We start from the raw sequence: 19,771 nt of genomic DNA, 5'->3' as shown, positions 1-19,771 counted from the left end.
CCAGGCAAACGTGACAGAGACCGCTGCCGTGTAAACGCGCGAATCCTCCGCTTCATCTCGAATTAATTTTGGAGGCTCCGCCGTCACTCAAGAGACATACGGGGACGTAACGGCACACGCAGGTCGCCTACTTTGTACTCGCTTGACTGCGGGAGCGCTGAATTGATGCTAGGAGGCCCTTGCTTCATGTGGCCTGTGTCTCCGCCTGGTGGCCATTCATGATCCGTTCCTTTCCCTTTCTCTCCCTGCGACAAATACATCGACGCGTATATATGCATATATGCATATAGAAGTACTGAATGTACATATAATGCATTCATGTAGAGCGCGGATGTTGATATATATTTGGGCGAGGAACCCGGAAATAAGGTAGACGTGTGCGTACAGCACCAGAAGGTCGGCTCGCCTGTGCGCATTCCCTCGTGTAGGGGGCGGTTGCCCGTACGCCCTACACATCCCCCTGAATAGGGTTATTGCCATGGCCCGAAACAGGTGCATTTCGCAAGCCAAGACTCAAACAGGCGCACCAAAGTTCGCTAAGCTGGCGCCGTGAAATCTCATTCACGCCTGAATCAACCAGCGCCATACAAATAAATGTATTTGGATATATATATATATATATATATATGCTTGTGCATGGGTGGCTGTGGCGAGTGTATGCGTCTGCGAGGCAGCCGATGTCTGTTGCATCTGACGGCTCAGCGAAATAGATTCTTTTTACTAGGTTGAGATTCTTGGCGATTTCCATAACGAGAGGTCTTTTCGGTTTGTCATCGTTTGGGTGCTTGCGGCTTGCTTGGCCGTTTTCTGCAAGATCGTCGCCCTCGGTGCATGTAATGCTTAGTCTCTGTGTGTGCGTCTCCTTCGCGTTCGGCCGCTGTTTTTTTGAGAGCACACAGCGTGTGGGTCTCGGTTCTCGGTCCGTAGCGGGGGGAAAGGGTTGGGTCGGAGGGGGCTACGGAATGGGGGAGGCGAGCTGAAAGCAGGCGCGTTTGTTTTTCGCTTTCGTTATCTTGTTCCCGAGGTATGTGTTCCGGGGTGAGGGTGTTCGCGTGCGACGAGCCAGTGACGACAGGTTCCTGTCTCTCAGTCTATCTTGCCTGCGCCGCTTTATCGTGTCTTCTTCAGCTGAACCGCTTCAGAGCTGTTCCTCTGCGTTTTTCGCCCAATCTATGGTCTAGCTATAATCTGTATGTTCTTACTGCCGTCTTGCACGTAGGTTATGGTGGCTTCTTTGTCCGAGTCTATTCGCATTTCTTTTCATACGTAAAACTGTGTTCTCGAACAGGGGGCGCGATGTGCACCTGTTTCCAGAGCGAAAAAAGGTCTGCTGACGCTCCTGTGTGTTTGGGGGCAATCTTCCACCTTGTCTTTTCGGCCGTGGGCGGAGAGGCGTTTCCTTTCCCCGCCGTGAGTTTCTCTGCGAAACGGTGACCTGTGACTTGACTAGCTGTATTATCAGCAGAGACTGACCTAAGGGGAATCGTTCGCTGGTCTTGCGCTGTCTTGCCCCACAAAACTAGGGCCCTGGCCTCTTCTCTCTTTGGGTTTTCGTCTTCGGCTAGGCGGTGGTAAACCGAGCAAGAAAGGGGCTGCCAAGAGCGTCGTGTCTGTCTGCCCGTAGATCTCCTGGAACCGCGTCTACCGACCGTTTGCTGTTGTGTCAGTTTGTTTCCGTTCAGAGCGATATCGTCCAAAACGAAACTCGTAGATACTAGCGAACCACACGCACAAAGAATGTGTCCCTCTCTTCACTGTGTCCAGTTTCGTTTCTACCGCGCACGCGGCAGCGGCTGTTCAGCGTTGAGTCACTCCACACTGCTACCACAGCCAGCTAGTTTGCGCTTGGAAAGTCCTTCTTTTCGGAGGAAGGAAGCAAGGGAGAAGCGTCAACTGGAAACGCTCTTGTGTGAGGAGCGAGAAGAACGCGTCAAGAACGAAAGCCGCGTGCACAGCAAGCGTGTGTCTTCTTTTTTCCATCGCATTGTGTCTTTCGGGTGAAAAAGCAAACGAACTGATGAATCGGTTCGCATCCGTTTTGCTCGGTGCAACGCCAGGCGCTTTTCGTTTTGTCTGCATCTCCTTCGTATCTCCGTCTTTTCACAAAGATGTACACGAACTTCCATGGAGGCGATTGCGTGCACGCGCACGCAATTGCATATATACAGAGTCTGTCCTGATACGCGTATCGAAGTGTATGTTCTTCTGCACGCAGGTCTCAACGTGACTGCGATGCGCGTCTTGGGCTGTCTCGATTTCTCCTTAATAAGCACACCCGGGTGTTTCGGTGGGTCTTTTCTCGACGCGACTGTCGTCTCGTTCCTGAATCCAGGAGATGCCGCATTTCTATGCGTGTGCATGCAGTTTGACTGGCGCACGAGATCCAACAGGAGATCCTTGATGCAGACACGGCTCCGACCGCCGCCTCACCCTGGTCCTCCGGTGCCATTCTCACTGACATTGAACTCCTCAGCATCTGTTCAAGGATTTGCATTGTCTCGGCCTTCTCGTTCTTCTCCGTCTTCGTCCCCGCAGCCTCCCTCGTCTTCTTCCTTGGCTGCCTCTTCGCTGTCGTTCGACGACGTACCCATCGCATCGGCCGTGTCTGCCTACCATATGTCGTCTTCCCTCTCTTCGTTGCGTTCTTCGCTGTCTTCGCCCCTTCTTCCTGCGCACCCGTACGCCGTGAATAAGGAACTCCCGAACGGCCTAGCGTACTTTCTGCTTCCCCACGCCTATCCGCCAGGCTCGCTAGAGGTCCACATGGAAGTGCATGCAGGCAGTACGAGCGAAGGGGAACACGAACGAGGAATCGCGCATTTGTGCGAACACATCAGCTACATGGGCAGCCGAACGCGCGAGGCTCTGATTCGCCGCCAGGCGGAAACAAACGCATACACAGACTTTCACCACACGGTCTTCTTCGCGGCGTGGCGGGGCGGCGACAAAGAAGAGGCAGGGAGTCCCCACCAAGGACGACACGAACACCTAACCAGCGAGGAGAAACTCCGCCTCGCGTTAACTGCGATGAAAGAAGTCCTCGAAGTGAGCAGGGAGTGCGCACCGCCTTCGCGTGTGGTTGAGTCGCACCCGAGTCGGGTTCTGTTGAAACGCAGAAATAGGAGACGATGCGCGTCACGTCCCGAAGAGGGTTTACGCAGTCCCCCCTAGGCATTCCGCTCCTTCGGCTGGACACTGGATGCCTTCTGGGTTCGTGCGCAGAGAAGGGGAGGTGTTTGCCTGGTAGTCGTGTGGGTGTTCCGCCCCCCCGGCAATCTTCGCTATCTTCGGTGGCTTTCTCCGCCTTGCCGCTGGGCCGTTTGTCTTGACTTCGCCACACGCAGGCGGAGAGGAGATTGACTCTCTTTCTAGTTGACCGTTTCTCTGCCTCTGCTGTTTCATGCGTCGACGGGAAGTGGAGTGGGTCCATTCCTTTTTCACGCCTCGGTGTGTCAAGATGTAGTTTCGGGAAAACGCTGACTCGGAATGGAGGGGCCGAGGTGGGGGGGGGAGGGGGGAGAGACAAGGCCAGGAAGGGAGTTCGCGTCTTTGCCCTTTGATGCATGCGCTGTAGGGAGTCGTCGTATCTCCTTTTGTGCGTTCGTCGTGGGTCACATGTCCGCGTCAGGTTTCTGATTGGTCTTTCTGGTTCGCTGCAGGCGCCGACGCAGTTCACCACGGAGCGGCTGAATCGGGAGCGGTCGGCAGTAATTTCGGAGGCATCGCTGGTCAACACCATTTCGTACCGCAAGGAGCAGATTCTGCTTTCGTTGCTGCACGCAGAGACGATTCTGCCGTCGCGGTTTCCCATCGGCCGACTGGACCAAATAAGGTCGTGGAAAGTCGAAGACGCCAGGCGCTTTCACGCCCGCTGTTACAGACCTGACAACGCGGCGATCTACGTCGTCGGGGACATCGGGCGCGAAAGGGCAGAGAAAATCGTCCGGGAGGTCCTCGGACCCGTGAGGCCCAAACCAGAAGAAGAATCCAGCTGGCTCAAGTTCAAGGATCTCTGGGGAAACACCGTCAAACGCGTGTAGGAAGAAAGAGAGGACACCCAACGAATGGTTTATAGCTTGCTGTAAATACATATGTATTTGTAGTTCTGTATATGTCGTGGAACACAGCTGGTTATGTGCAGCTTTCTATGTTCGACAGAGAATCAAGAAGTCACGCCTGCAGTGGGTCTGTAGAGCCGTAGGGGCGTGCGTGCGTGAGAGTGTCTTGTGACCTGTTCGTCAAGCCCTGTTTCGGATGTAGAGCCTTGGGCACATGCACCGACATGGAGGTCGGTTGGGTGTCGCGTTGCACTGGGAAAACTGGGGCCAGGCGACATCGCTTGGTACGGCGGCACCCTAGTGCTGGTGACAGATAGTGTCCTTGTCCACTGCTACCGCGGGGGGAAGCGACGAACGCAGTTGGTGCATGCGCTACAGGAAATCAAGCGAAAGCCGATCTGCCCCTTTGGTGCTCCTTTGTTTGTCGCATGCGCAGCTCCGCTTGGTTCCCTCCACTCGCCCATCGCTGGCGGAATTCGTCTTCCATTTGTCCTCCATCGTCTCCGGCGTCTCCTTCCAGTTCTTGCGCGCCGGAATCTCCGCAGTCTCAGTCTCCACCGTCGTCTGTTTCGGGTTCCCCGTCTGGGTGCTCTTCGCTTTTTTCTTCTCGGGAACTCCACGTGTGGCAACATCCTCTGATTCAGCAGTTCTCTCTGGTGTTTCTGTCGAAGAAGCCTCTCCAACCTCTCAAGACATTCGCGGATTACAAACGCCTGATCCTCCGCAAATTAATTCTCCAGGCGCTTTCCCTGCGGCTCAGTTCCGCCACCCGAGAGAAAGGCGCGAAGATTCACCAAATCGATTTGTGTGAAGTAAACAGCATCAAAGAAGGATGTCGCGTTCTTTCGCTCGAGGTCCAGTCGGACCAAAGGGGCGAGGAATGGAAAGACGCCATCAATACAGCCATTCAACAGGTGAGACATCTTATCAATCTCTGAACGCGCTTTCTCTATATATGTTATATATTCATACCTGCATATATCTTTGGCTCTCTCTCTCCATATACAGAGATAGATAGATAGATAGATAGATAGATAGATAGATAGATAGATAGATAGATGGCTATATTGGTTAATGCACATGGAATGAAAATCGAGATGGAGCATGTGCGTATGCACATGGGAACCAAATCAAAAGACGGCAGCCTCCTGGTGTCGGATTGCGAGAACGGACCGAAGGCAGGAGACACATTTGTGAGTTCTCTTTATAGCCGTGCAAGTGGCTTATCCTCGTCCCGTAGTCATCGCGCCGAGAGCCGGACAGGCGGAATTGGGAAATGATCCTTTTGGTCTTTCTTCTGTTTTTCAGGTACGCCAGATGGCGCACTACGGCCTGTCGGTGTCGGAGCTGAGAAGCCTCCTCGGCACGTACAGCGTCAACTTGCGTCGTCTTCGCCTCTCGCAACTTTCCTCTGCGGACATGCTGCGCGTGGTCATGGAAACGGCAGCTTGTCAGCACACACTCCTTCACCTTGAAGAGGAGAAGCTGATCGCGATGCAGCTCTTGGGCCTGCATGGCTGCGACCCCACCAGCAGCCTCGCTTCCGATTTATCCCAGCAGTCGCCCTCCGTTTCCGCGTCGCCTCCGTCGTCTTTAGAATCGTCGTCTCGACCGGACGTGGCGAGCTCCTCGGAGGTAGCAGCAACGGCAGACGAGAGAAATCCACCGCCGAACGATGCTCGGTCAGAAGCCGAAGACGATGCGCCGTCACCGGGTGAAGGCGCGCTTTTGCGCGAAATCAACGAAGAAGCGAAAGACCTGTGTAGGTGGATCGAAATTCTTCCTGACGACGCTCACAGCGGACCCGACGTCGTTCTCGCCTTCATGCACGGCCCAGCTGCTTCGGAGCGGCCACGCACGGGCCAGGCAGGGACTCACGAGGCAGAAGAAGGGAACGCAGGACCGCTGGCGGGCGGCCACGAAAGACAGGAAAGTGCCGAAGGCGCGCCTCGGGAAGCGAGTTGCAGTGCACTGGTGAGCCAGCGGTACCGGACGCTCAACGGCAAGGCAAGAGAAATACGGAGACACCATCCTGCAGGTTTGGAAGAAGAGACGTCCGGGCGGCAAGGCGGAGCAGACGCAAAGGCGAAAGAAAGCGAGACCGACGTGCGAGAACACAGCACGCGGGAACCGCACGTGGCACGCGGAGACCGAGCGATCGCGCCAATCAAAAAGGCAGACATTGCCGCAGCCATTACGCATGCATTTCACCAAGAAGTCGAGCCTCCAACAGCAGACATTCAGGTAGGAAGGCGAAGCCGAATAGGACGATCACGCGTCCACTGGAGGGCTCTCTGTGTTTCGTTGGGAATAATGGCGAGAACGGGAACTCAACGTCGCGTCGCTCCTACATTGCGAGCACGAGCAGATTCGGGAAGGTTCGATCCGCCGAGAAGTGAGAACAACACCTCTAGGCACATTCGGCTGAACACGTTCTGGGGCTGCCCTTAGCCACCACCAACCCGTGAGTATGAAGTGCGACCGCGACGTCCATCTGCTGCGGCCAGCTGGGCACCGCAGGGGACAGTCGCAGGCCTCGTCTGCGGCCTACGGGATGTCGGCTTGGATTGCGATGCAGGCGATCGCGCGTTCCTCTGATGCTGGCGTGTACGTTATCCCGTGTCAGAATTCTTGGTGTCGAGCAGAAAAAACCGGCTTTTCCCGCGTCGCTTTTCGGTACCAATGTGTCTAGCTGATGCCGCTTTGTGTGCTCCTGTCTGTTGCGATGTGCGTGCATGCTTATCGCCTTTTGTACCGGCTATACGAATCTGCCTCGCTCTTTTCTGCTCCTGTCTTGTTCCTGTCGTATGCGTAGGCCCCTGCGCGCCTGTTGAGCGCCGAAGAGAGCGCCGTGCTGCGTCAGCAGGCCACCCGCGTTCCGGCGCAAGGCTCCGACGGAAGCGAAGCAGAATCCGCGGACGCAGCCTCGAGCGAGAAACCAAGAGAGGACGCGATGCAGCCGAGTGACCCTGCGACATCCTTTTTGCGCCGGAGCAAACTAGAAAACGAAGAGGAAGACGACAGTGCACACGCTTTCCTCCACAACCATTCGATGAGGATGACCAGTCTGCAAAACAATATCAAATTCAATGCCAAGTTTGCCGACGACGAGAAAGGGACTGCACACATTCGTCTTCTGCTCCCAGGTGAGCGAGAGGTCCCGTTGAGACTCTTCAGCGTCGGAGAAGGTACAGCTTTTCTCGCATTCCTGTAGCCCGGTTCTTTGGGTGTTTTCTTGGCCCATTGCCCGACAGGTCTTCTCGTGTGTCTCTCTCGTCTGATGTAGATGGACCACTCTTGCACTGTACGACCTTCCTTTCGGCCTGGCGTTTCGTTGTGTTTTTTGGAGCCTTTCATCTTGGGCCTTCCTCACTCTGTCTCCGGCTTCCGGCGGTGCGTTTCCGGCCGCGGTCGTCGTTGCCTGGCTTTCGTGCGTATTCGCCAGCTTTGCATCTCCGCCAGAGGTCTTGATTCCTGCTGCCGTCTCCACGTCGACGGGGGGGTGAGGTTCGCTCATCCGAGGAACGCTATCTTAGTCGAAGACAGGGCGAATCCGTCAAACAGCAGACTTTGATTTTCCCTTCTGTTCCGGTCGTTCTTCGCAGGCGGACGCATGGGCGCGGCGGTGAATCCTGCCGTGTCTTCGTCGTCGCTGCAGGGTCGAAGCGTCGATCATGGCGCGAAGGACGCAAACGACGGAGACAGCGAAGAGGCAGAGAACAGGCGCAGACGGCTGGAGGCCCGCAGTCGCTGGGGCGCTGCGCTGGTCCTCGGCGCCCGCACCATGATGGAAGGAGGTGCCTTGGGCGGCTTCACCAGACAGCAGGTCGAGAGCTTCTGCCAGAAAAACTTGATAGGTACGCGAGTCCCGCCGGCCGTGTGCTCGTGCACATATGCTTTCGCGGACAGGGTATCTGGCGGCTCACGCGATCTGCAGGGGACTACGAAAGCTGACCGGCTCATGACTCGATTGCGGAGACCAAGGGCTGGCATCTTCGTGGGCATCATTTCCGTATACGGTTCCGTGCTGATGCAATCTCCCTCGCTCTCTGTGTACGCACATTTGCATCTACTGAAACCGCCGTTCTTTTTAAAGTTGATGCTGCCTCCAGTGGTACGGACCGTTCGGTTGTGCGCCAGGATTTGTCTCCTTTTTACTCTCCTGGCGTCGAGCTGCAAACGGCCAGACGTGCACGGATTTTCATATGGATACATATGCATGCGTTTGTGTATCGCAATCAATGGTTAAGTGCGGATGCAGCTGCGCGTTCCTGATTGCACGCTGCTGGTTCGTTTTTCAGGTGTCTCCATTGATTGCTTGGATGAGTTTTTCTCAATTGACATTAGCGTCCCGACAAACCTTGGAGGCGACTTTCCGGTCACCAATGGCCCTGAGGGCGGTCCTCTGGAGAGTGCTTTTCACCTCCTTCGCCTCATTCTCTCCTCCTTTGTGTACGAAGAAGACGCCTTCGATCGAGCTAGACAGCAGGTGCTCTTGGACTACGAGCACTACACGAAGGATCTTTCGGTAAGCAACAGGACGTGGACGCAGAATGGACGTTTCCGATCCTTTTCTGCTTTCTGAGAAGCACAAATGCAGGTGGGCCGCGCCTTCAGCATCTTTAGCATCTTCATGCAGCAAATCAGTTCTTCTGTCTGTGATTCCGACGGCAGGCGCCAGAAGGATGACTCATTTTAGGTCTTTCTGTTTCCTTTTCGCGATCAGGCATACTCCCTGGGACAGCTGGTGATTGAGATGAGCGGCGGCGACTCGCGCTTCCTGTGCCTTCGCCCGGAGGTCATCAAGACGCTGTCTTTCTCGGATGTGAAAAGCGTCGTACGCACGCTTTTGAGAGACCAGCTGAAGGCGGGAAACATGGAGCTGAATGTGGTGGGAGACATCAACTTACGCGACACAGAGGAACTCGCACAGGTATACCTGGGAACCTTGCAGAGCCTTCCTCTGGATGAGGAAGACAAACCGACAAAGCAGGTCGAAAGGTGCGAGAGCGCTGTGGCGGAAGATGCAGGTGCGCGCGTAAGCGAGGCCGAGAGGCTGAACACGTCGGGGGGCGCAGGCGACGAACAAAACTCGAAACTTAAGGAGGAATCCTATCTGGCTGACTCCCCTTTTCTCCAATTACAGACGAGGGTCTCGTCTTTTGTCTCTTCCCGTTCTGTAGAGGAGACATCAGAACGTGGAACCACTCCCGGGAGTGGGCGGGATCCGAAACGGACGAAGAAGCGCGTATACGTTCACGTGATTGATTCTGACGAACGCGCTGTCGTCCATCTCGCTGGTTATGCATCGAATCGATGGGGTGTTCTCCCCAATGGTAGACTGGCCTGGACTTCCTCACGTCCGTTCGCTTCGTCTTTCGCGCCTTCCTCTTTCTCTTTCTCTTCCTCTCGAACCCAGCAGGCAGATTACTCTGTGGAGCGCGCTAGGGAAACAGAGAGAGGTTTGAACCAGGAAGAAGGGAAAGGACTCGCGTTAGAGAGAGAGAGCGAAGCGGAAGCCCTGCGTGACCCGCGCCGTCATCCTGCCTTCGGACGCGTCGCCCTCTGGCTTCTCCAAGAAATTGTGTCCAAACGGATGTTCAGTGTGGTAAGACAACAAATCGACACAGCCGCAAGACAGTCCAAAGGTCCATCGGAGAGAACATTTCTCTCCACCACACGAGTCCGACGTCTGTCAGCCTGTGCGCTGCACTTCCTTTCATCTGTGCCGATGCGTGTACGTACCCCGGGCACACAGATACGGGCATACATAAAGCACACACGACGAGTACGATGCAGTTCATCAATGCCCACACACGCATTCGCACAGACATCTGCAAGCTCCTGATCAATACATCCGTATGTATCTACATACTTAAAGGTAAATTCATCAACGTTGGGGAGACAGTGTACGTTCAGCAGTTCCGTCCTTGGTACAAGTTTTGGAGGCCGCTCGTGTCGCTCGTACTTCAGTCCGTGGCGCTCCGTTCCGCTTTAGCTCTATGATTCCGGTTTTCCCCACGACTCTGCTTGACTTTCCAGCTACGCGAAGAGCAGCGCCTGACGTACGACGCGACGTTCGATTTTCTTTCCTTTGAAATTCTTCGGGGCGGTCTTTTCGTCGTGACCGTACATACAGAGCCGCGTCTCGTGGAGGCAGTTCTGCAGGCTGCTCGTATGGCGCTAAGAGACCTCGCGACAATTCGCCCGCTTCAAGGATACCAGCTCGAAAGTGCAAAGAAACAAATTATCTCCCGGCATGCACACGATAGGCAGTTGGCGAGGTACTGGATGGAGCTTCTCGCTGGAGTACAGCTCGACGATGTAAGTCCACAACTCAAAAAAAAAACTCACCAAAAGGAAAGAAACGCGGAGACTCTGCTCATTTATGATGATGACTCTCGGGTTTAAGTAGGAGTCGGTATCGTCCCTTCATTCGGGCGTCTGGGACTCGAACGCAGCGTATTGTTACACCCTGAGCGAACCTTTGTTTTTGCCGTGTTTGTCTTCCCGGTTTGTTTACAGCTGCCTCAAAAGAATCTCGCATATATTCGAGATCTCCCAGCTGTCGTTGAGAGCGTCTCGCTGGAGGATCTGCAGGAGATATTTGAATCATTTGGTCTGCGTGACGCGGACCTCTGGGAGGGCGTAGGGACCTCCGGCCCTGTACCCCCTGGCGGCTTCATAGGCAGAAACAGCGGCGAGCGAAAGAGCCTTTCTGTCGCTTCGACACTTAGGAAGTAACCTAGAGAGTCTCCCGTTAGCGTAGAGCAATCTGACGCGTGTCGTTTCAATTTGATTGTTACTTCTGACATACATGCCCACACGGAAACGCCCGCAAAAAGTAGCCGCACTTGCCCCTCACCTCACAGAAGCTCGACAGACTTTTGTGGAGCCAAAGACAACCGTGGAGCGAAGGATACCAAAGTTCACCTTCGATCGCGGTTTGTGTGGGTACACAGTTGTATGTATCTACGCCTTCCTACAGTTTCATATGCATATAGCCGCTTTCACACAGAAAGCACACGCGATACAGAGCTACAGGTCCATAGAAAATGAATTGCCGGGATGAACACCGGTGGAAAAAATTTTCCAGTTGCGTTCTCTAGCAGCAGACCACAGCTCGGTTTCTGGCTGTTGGATGGCGATTGGCCGCTGTGGAACCAAGTGTCGGAGTGCAGCGACGAAGCATGATCGAGAAAGATTTCATGCTTTTGTAGCTGCGTTTCGAAGGAACATTAGTGCGGACGTAAATTGTAGGCCATGGCATCACCGGCCATTGAGACTGCATCTAAGGGAAGTTCAATCTATTCTTTGTCTCTTTTTAATTGGCCTCGTAATATGGAAAACAAACTCTTGTTCGCACTGTTTGTCTTTTGTGACAGGCTAGTCTCTCTCTGTGTGGCCATTCATAAACTCATTTTTCAACTATTCATTGCGGAGCTCTATGTTGCTCCGTGCCTGGCCTTGACTACAGCATTGTCAGGCCGGGGTCTGAACTGTCGGTTGGTTGGACTGCTCAGTACAATTTTCACTACTACTCCAATCTGGATTTTTCCGGTTGAATTCGCGACGGAATGTTTCCTTCCAATGATTTTCCGCTGCCTTTTGGAGAGTGGCACGAACGGTTAGCAACGCGAAGCGACATCACCTCAGTAGCGTAATTCGCACAATACACTGGGCACAGAATAGCAGCTGCATCAGAGGTCCATCAGATTGTTGTTGACGCGAGCATCTTCTCTTCTTTATATCATTATTTAAAGCGAATCGAGTGTTGACGTGCAGCGTCATGCCCCAACTTCATTTAAAACTTGCATTTGGTCCAACCAAGCAGGGGCTCTCGAGGGACAGTTTTACTCCCCCGTTGTAGACGAAATGTCGTAGAGTGATCTACACGTGAACTCCGTTCTGAGCGGAATCCAGCTTGAGACAGCCGTGCTACAAAGAACACATTTACTTGTTAAGGAACTGGAATAAAAATTGGCAACTGGGCACACCCCATTGACAAGCAGATGCTCCGTCCTGGCTGTCCATTCATCAAACAGAGTCATATTTCGACAAATAAGAGACGACATTCAGCTCCGGCGTACGAAATACTCCTGAAACGTACCTGCTCATGCAAGTATTAACTCACGTATTCAGATATATCTCAAGCGTATAGAACAGCATTCTTCGCAGCTGTGAGGGTGAATACGCTGCAGATCTGGTGCCGTTTTGCTCGCCCGCCTTATATCGATACAATTAATGTGTGCATGTCTCTATATTCTTCGAAACTGAGTACCTCTCCGTCAATCTACCGCTGTGTTTGTGCGTCGTTTTTGCTTTCTCAGACGCTTCATAACCGCTCAGCCAGTCTCTTCACACATCGGTCGAACTGGGTTGTGCTGTGACACACGCTCTCGTCCCCGATTATGGAATAAGGAACAAGGCAGCGTAAGACTCTGATTTACCCTTGCGCGAGAGTTTCGTCAGTTCCATCTTCCTGTGCTTTAAAATGATGTGAACGTTTAGAGAATCGACAGTCGTGGCCGCTTGCATTCTCGCTCAGGAGGGTACCAGGGGTCGGCATTTCTGTGTGTTGAAAGACACATAAGGATGTCCAGAATCTCCTGCGTGACGACTTAACTGTTCTAGCAATGATGGCGTAGTAGGACGTGGAACGTTCCGGAACAGCGATCGCCGCTGGGAACAGTGAGAAATATAACGTGAGGGGGAAATAAATAGAACTGTAGACGAGGTGGAGGTGCTGTAGCGCGACTGCCGTCACGCAAAGTCGATAGAAACAAGCACACAAAGGTTTCACGCAGACCACGGTCGAAGGGAGCGCGTGCCGTGTCGACCGACGAAGTGGCCAATGATGCATCAAACGGGCCTCCTGCCGAATGGTTGAAACCAATTTGTTCGGGCTCAGTCATCTGTGTTTTGCTCGATATCGCCTCTTGTCCTTCTCGGCGGGTCTTGCATTTTTTTCATGTAATGTGCTTGAGATGATGGGGCACCTCAAAATGTATATTGAAATACAAGAACGCACCGTCACACACAAAAGCGTCGGGATGAATGACTACGTACATACTTGTATTTAGCTACGTGAATCTACCGCATACATCTGCACGGCCGTGTGTCGCATAAAATCGATGTGGCCTCTTTTGTTCTCTGACACACGGTTTCGCCTTGGAGCATGCCAGAGCAAAAATTGCGACATGACGAGCAATCCCGTGCAAGCGAAACGCCACGTGGAAGTCGCCAGTGTGTCACTTTGGCACCGCAAAAACGGGACGGGAAATAAAAAACAGGGTCAACTGGCGACCCGCACTCTCAGTGTAAGCGACTCGGTCCTCTGCTGCGCCGATGAGACACATTCTCTGCCTCCCATGGAAGTCCACGTATTTCGCGGCGGACTTACGCCGGCAGTCAGTGATCCTCCTTGGCGTGTCTCCACGGACCCTTTCCCTACTATAAGCATGTGAACGGCCCCCCATATATATATATATATATATATATATATATATATATATATATATATGCGTTTGCAAACATACATACAGGTGTGCGTGTGCACTGATTCCTGTGCTGAAACAAAGGAAACGGATGCCGCCGATCTATAAAGTGCCGCGATCACGTGAACAGATAAACGTCTCCCTCCCACGACGAACAGACGGGCACAGTGCAGTTCCAACCAAGCACGTTTCGGCTTTCGCGTTCGTCGAACCAAAAAACAAAAAGGCGCGTGAGCGGCCGCACGGGCTTTCTCCACATTCAACTCGAGACTCGCTGCAGATCGGCCTCAGAAACCGGAAGCAGAACCGCGGGCCCAGGCATCTGCCATATGACAAGGGACCCGTCGAAGAGCCACGGCCAAAACAATCGGCGATGCGGCTGCCGAACAGACCGGAACTGCACTTCCCTCATATCTCCACTTCTTCGTCTATGCCACCGAAACTCCCACTGTCAAAAAAAAGACGGGGAAAGCGAGCAAGCCCCTCATTGTTTTCTGCCTCTGCTGACAGCCGGGGGAAAGGCGCTGGCTCGCTTCCCTACAGGCAAGAGCCCCGTGAAGCGTCGGTAGGTGAACGCGACTGTATGCAACAAGGACAGTGTGTCATTTGTTCGGAGACCAAAAACGAGACACAAAACGCAACCCTATTCACAGACCCTTCGAGGGCAATCCTTTCACGTTGAGAAAGCTTCCGCAGGCTTTTGCGGCGAGTAAAGAACCTACAAAACAGAGCCCCAGTGCGGCATACCTCGCGTTCGCTCCTTGGCGTTGCCTTCAGCATCTTCGACACCCTAGACAGTTTGCTCGTGCCGCCTTGCGCCCCTGACTTCCCCCAGCTGGGTGCTCCACGGGGGCATAGGCAGGCGCATCCGTAGCCTTCACGGAGGACGCGAAGGCGGGCAGAGAAACAATAGTGTGGCGAACAAGAGTAGGCGGAGACTCAACAAAACAAACCTCACGACCTACAGACGGAACAATGCTACTTTCGCTGTGATCGACAGCGAGTGAGCCGCGTGCGCGTCCCGCGGAGACGGGGAAAAAACAGCACGTGCGACGAAGCAGGCGTGGGAACGTTCCGGCTCGCAATTGTGTAGGGATCCGCCGTCGTCTTGAAATACAGTGCAGGATAGACTTGCACGCGATCGCAACGGACGGTGCGCCGGATAAGCTTGGCGGCATGAAAAATAAGCTGTTCTATCCACATATCGAAAAATAGGCACAAACTCAACCGGGTCTAGTGAAGGACGGCGAGAGAGACTGACTCCCCAAACGTCCCAGCAATCCCTCCCACTGACACAAACCTCTACAGGGGACTCCGTTCAGGCAGAAATTCTGGCGCATACCGTGCCTAATTGCGGTCACCTTCACAACACTTGCCCATATATGCATATATATATATATATAGAGGGAGCGATAGGCATGCGTGGGCCTCACGATACCGTGTATCTGAAACCAACCACGAAGGCAGTCATGCCTTTCTCCCGTTGTACGTGAGCCAGATTCAGTCACTGCACGCGAAACCGTCCTGAAGAGCGACGTCTACAACGAGGAGACAAGTGCCTGGTTGGCCTTCTCTCTCTCGTCCCCCTCTCGGGCTCCCACACGCCAGACTGCGATCGCTCCGTCTCAGTCCCTCAGCATGTTTGCAATCGCCTTCAAAGAAGGAACATGCGCGGAGAGAGCTGTCTGCTGCTCCCCTCTCTCCACGCCCGCCTCTCGCTTGCGTGAGAAGGAGCATGGGAGACATCTACTCGTCTTTGTTTCCACGTCTCTCCCTCGTGAGTCTGTCTCTTTCCCTCTGCGCTTCCATTCCTTCTCTCGTTTCCGGCCCCACTTTTGTTTAATCAAGACTCGACTCGGTCTCCGCGATTACTTGCTCGCGCCTCCAGCGACTCCGCCCCTTCCTCTGTTTGCCTCTCACAGCACGCGCTTGGCTGCTCGTTCTTCTTGCTCCCTCTCTTTTTCGCGCCGCGTCTCTCGTTTCCTCAGGCTACCCCCCGCGAGTGCGCACAGCCGCTCGGCACCAGGGACTTTCGTCTTGATCAGCGTGTCCGAAGTGTAGAGTTCGATGACCCACCGGAGCGCGCCGAACACGCAGAGTCCGAGGAGACAACTGCCGTGGGCCACCCATCCGTACACGCTGGGGACCGCGAAAGAAAGAACGACGAGAAGAATGTCCATGACGGAGCCGAGAGGCCCTCGGTGGCGAGGCGACGCCTGTCCCTTGCCTCCCAAGAAATACGCCCTCGAGCCCGCCGCGCCTGTCCGGCCCCTGCCTACACAGTTCGCAGGTTTCCCCATCCCGCCTGCTCCATCAGCCCAGCCGGTGCACGCGTCGCGCTCCGCTTCCAGAACACTCTTTGGAGTCACCTGACCTGCCGTGGTACTCTGCGCTGTGGAGTCGCTGCCTGTCGGGGAGCTGGTCGCGCATCGTGAGGCCAGCGCGGGCTTCGGAGCAGGCGCTGTGACACCCGGCTGTTTGGCAGAGCCCTGGCGGGCGTCTGTGTGAACGGAAGGCTTTTGGATGAGGGCAAAGAGCCCGTCGAAGATTCGGAAATGAGCAGGGGTGTCCTCTCCTGTCTTCGTTCCGTTCACCTCTTGGGGGACACCGCGCCCCAGCTCGTCGCGCAGGCTTTCGCTGGCGTTGATGGCCTTTTCACGCTCGCCGCCGACCGCAGTCGACGAGCGTTGGGCGCGCGGCGACCGGGAAAGCATGTCAGACTGCGCCAGGGCTGCAGCCGTCATCATGCCCTCGACAGCCCAAGAGAGAAGAAAATTCGAGACAGTCAGCGCGGCTTGGCACGCACCCAGGGCCCCCTGTTGGGCAGCCTTTTCCAGGTGTCTGGTCAGCATCGTTCGCCTGGATCCTGACGCCTCGGAGGCAGTCAAGCTCGCCGCGTCACGCACTGGCTCCGCCTGTGGGGCGCTCGCCCCATCAACGCAGCACTTTGAGGGTGAGGTGTCTGGCGACCCCGGGGCGGTGTCTGCGTCTGTTGCCCCTGTGTCAGTCTCTGCGTCGCCGCTGAGCTTTTTCAGAGCGCGAGTTCGTTCGTCAAGCCGCTTGGTCGTTTCGACTTCGTCCGTCGCCTCTTCTCTAGCACAGCTGCTCAAGGCGGCCGCATACGCTTTCCGGACAAGGGGGAGGACCACCACCGTCGCTCCTGAGAACACGAGGAGTTCGACGGCAACTTCGAGGCGTCGCTTGTGGCCCCAGAGGATCCAGAGACCGCCGACCGCCAGTGTATGTACAGTCACGACGAGTTGCGTAGTCTTGGGCCGCAGGTGGCGCATGTAAGCCTCGACGTAGAATTTGCCAAACAGAACAAAGTACGAGGCGTACATTGCGAGAGCGAGGTTCGCATTGAGATGCTCGCTCGCGGGCAACTCGCTCACCAGGGCTTCGTAGGAAAGGAAAATGCCCACGAACATCTGAACTGTCTGCGACAGAGTGATGTACGGTCGACAAGCCAGGAGGATCGGATGTCTCGCCTGCAGCACGGAAAACGCGTAGTAGAGGTACATCACGCCGTGGATGCCGAGGTTGATGAAGGCGAAATTGTGGCCCATCGAAACGGTCACGAGTTGCGCATGCCAGCAGTACAGGGTGACAGTCAGGTGGTGGTACACGTGCAGAAAAATCAGCGGTTTCTTCCTCAAGCACAGGATGATGGTGTCGCCGAACTCGATCGCCTTTGTCAGCGTGAAGAAACAGATGACTGCGCGCACGGGAGGCACAAACTGTGTCTCTGGATAGATGGCCTTCGTGAGGAGCACCGGCTGAGAGAACAGCATAATGAAAAAGCCGAGGAGACTGAGGAGCGAGAGCGCCAGATTCCACACAAAGCACACAGTCTTCAATTTGTACGGAGGCCGGTCCCGCATGTACCACTGGAGCCCGTAGACGACGGGGATGTACAGCGCGCACGCTGCGAAAATGGGAACCTGGAGAAGCCGAGCGAAGTCGGCCCCGCCTGTCGGCCGAAGACAATAAAAGTGGAAGAGCGTCCAGAGTGAAGACGTGCCTTGCTCGCCCGGTGCGGGAGACGCCACAGCCGCCTCCGGCGGAAACGGTGGCAGAGACATTTTGTCGGAGTCGAGAAGAGAAGGCGCCAGTCGCCAGGAAGACCCACCAAGAAAGGGGCGCAAAGAACGAGGGTAAAAGGTAAGCAAGCGTGTCCAGAAGAGAGGAAACGAAGCTTCAGGCACCCGAAATGGCCTCGCAGAAAACGCCAAAAACACACGAATTCCCGCTTCCCACGACGGCAAAGCAGGAGACCCTGAAATGTGATCTACGACAACAAGGTATCACAGCACGGGTAGGTCGCGTGGAAGCAAACGACGCCAACAGAGCCAGTCAACGTTCTATTCAGCGATGTTTTCCCTCGGCTGGTTCTTTTCGTTTTGCGCGCCACAACTTCCTTTTTGCGAGACCCGCTGGTGGCTCGTCGATGCCGTCGGACACAAAAAAGGCAGAGAATCCCGCGCGCAACACGAAGATAGACAGCAGTCTTCAGACCCAGCTACAGAGGAGGCGACAAAAACACATGTATATATCTGCCTGCATATGGAGACTGATGGACAGTGTGCAGAGTCCAAGCGGCGCTGTGTGTCAGGCAGAATGAGCAGCTGGACTTCTCTGCAAATAAAGCCATAAAGCCTCCGCGGTTCCCTGCAGGGAGGAAGGAAAGAGAGCGCCGACGATGTGTCGTTAGATTACCTTCATCCACATGTACATGTACACTGATTGGAAGAAATCAGTGTACTTGGCGGTTTGCGCCGTTGAGCACCCACAAAAAGCTACGCGCAGCTTGCCGGAACGGTCGACGGCAAAGCGAGCAGGAGAAAAGGCCTTTGGGAATCTACTAGTTCGCGTTTTTCAAGCAGAAAAGCATGGACGACAGAGTGCTGTGCCTTTCCATTGCTGGCGAACACTCCTCCTTGCTCCGGGTTTCCCTCGACACCGTTCAGCCGGGTGTGAGGGACAAAAAGCCAGCTGCCAAAAAAGCTGTGCTTTTTCGTCGCTTGTTTGGTTCTCACGTTTGCACGCTATAGAGCGAAAATCGCGTAACGGGCTACCTCGAACGCCTCGTCTCTCGTCATTACACGAATCTAGCCGTGTCAGGCACCGCAGTCACGCGTCTGTACTGCTTCTCGCACAACCGCACATCCGGAAGTGTCTATGCAGCTGTTGATGTGCGCATCAATGTCTACATCCACGTCATCGGAGGGTGCCAGCGAAGACGGACACAGCGAAGCGTGGAGACAGTCGCAGCTGGGAGCGAGGAAGTTAAGCCCCCGGCCTCATCGACAGTTTTTCGACCGCTTCGTTTTTACCTTGGAAGCGGGGACATGCCCGGCACTGCTTTGCTCCTCCGGGAACCCTCTCAAAAGAAGACGGCGAAAAGATCATCGCTATCCTATACACGCCTGCGACACTGAGGAGACGTGGGGCAAGTCGATCTGAAACTGAGACAGCCAGAGCGCGGGATGCGGACGGCGTTGTCGGATTGCGCGCACCGTCCGGATTCTGTCGCTTGGCCAATATGGTCGCTTGCCGTAGTGTATCCGAGGGAAAACGCGGTCGTCAGCTCTTGGCACACTCGCCTTTTTATCCCTTCTCCGGCAGAAACCTTCTCGAATCGCGGTTCTTGTTTCTTCCCCGTCCCCTCCATTGCCGTCTCTCGCGGTCGGCCAGAGCGTCTCGCCGACCAGCCACGCGCGCGCACAATGCCCTGCGGTTGTCGGGCGAGGATGCAACGCGCGTGGGGTCACCGAGCAAGGCGAAGCGGTTTTTTTGTTTCCGCAACCAGGAAAAACAGGCGGCCGTCTCGCCCGTTTCTGTCAGGCAGAAAAAACGGGTTTCCCCAGGAAGGCGCGTACGGCGCGGTTGCTGCACTCTCACACTGGCGGTTCGGGAGGTTGCCGGCGCCTCAGGCTTGCGTGTCTCTCGAGCAACGGGAGAGAGGAAAGAAGGCGCGAGGAAAGGCGGGGCGTTTGAAGAGGGGGCTGACAGAAAACATCGAAAAGAGGAAAATCGAGGGAAGACACTCGAAGGCGGAGAGAAGGCTCATTGCAAACCAACGCACTTGCGCAGACAAGGAAGCGCCTTCCTCCCGCAGTCAGAAAGTGATGACCGGCACGCGCTTCCTCAGTTTTCCGACGAGTGTGGTAAGAACTTTGGGTTGCGCACGGGAGAAATCCTAGAACCGCAAAGTGC

General features: G+C 54.9%; 2 protein-coding genes across 2 annotated transcripts; one reads left to right on the top strand and one right to left on the bottom strand.

The window, feature by feature from the left end:
• Positions 1-2,616: 2,616 nt before the first annotated feature.
• NCLIV_008220 (putative M16 family peptidase) lies at positions 2,617-10,802 on the top strand (the record flags this gene model as incomplete). The annotated part of the gene is made up of 11 exons (XM_003880336.1): positions 2,617-3,045; positions 3,660-3,962; positions 4,604-4,972; positions 5,367-6,302; positions 6,874-7,204; positions 7,664-7,915; positions 8,360-8,586; positions 8,785-9,096; positions 9,478-9,666; positions 10,101-10,382; positions 10,584-10,802. The coding sequence occupies 11 exons, from the start codon at positions 2,617-2,619 to the stop codon at positions 10,800-10,802; spliced, it is 3,849 nt and encodes a 1,282-aa protein (XP_003880385.1).
• Positions 10,803-15,471: 4,669 nt separating this feature from the next.
• Positions 15,472-17,637, bottom strand: NCLIV_008210 (putative GNS1/SUR4 family domain-containing protein; the record flags this gene model as incomplete). The annotated part of the gene is made up of 1 exon (XM_003880335.1): positions 15,472-17,637. One exon carries the CDS (start codon positions 17,635-17,637, stop codon positions 15,472-15,474), a length of 2,166 nt encoding a protein of 721 aa, XP_003880384.1.
• Positions 17,638-19,771: the final 2,134 nt, after the last annotated feature.

The sequence above is a fragment of the Neospora caninum genome, chromosome III (genome assembly GCF_000208865.1).
Source record: "Neospora caninum Liverpool complete genome, chromosome III".
In the NCBI taxonomy this organism is placed as follows: domain Eukaryota; phylum Apicomplexa; class Conoidasida; order Eucoccidiorida; family Sarcocystidae; genus Neospora; species Neospora caninum.
The sequence above is the reverse complement of the archived record's forward strand: the minus strand, read 5'-3'. Positions and strand labels throughout refer to the sequence as shown.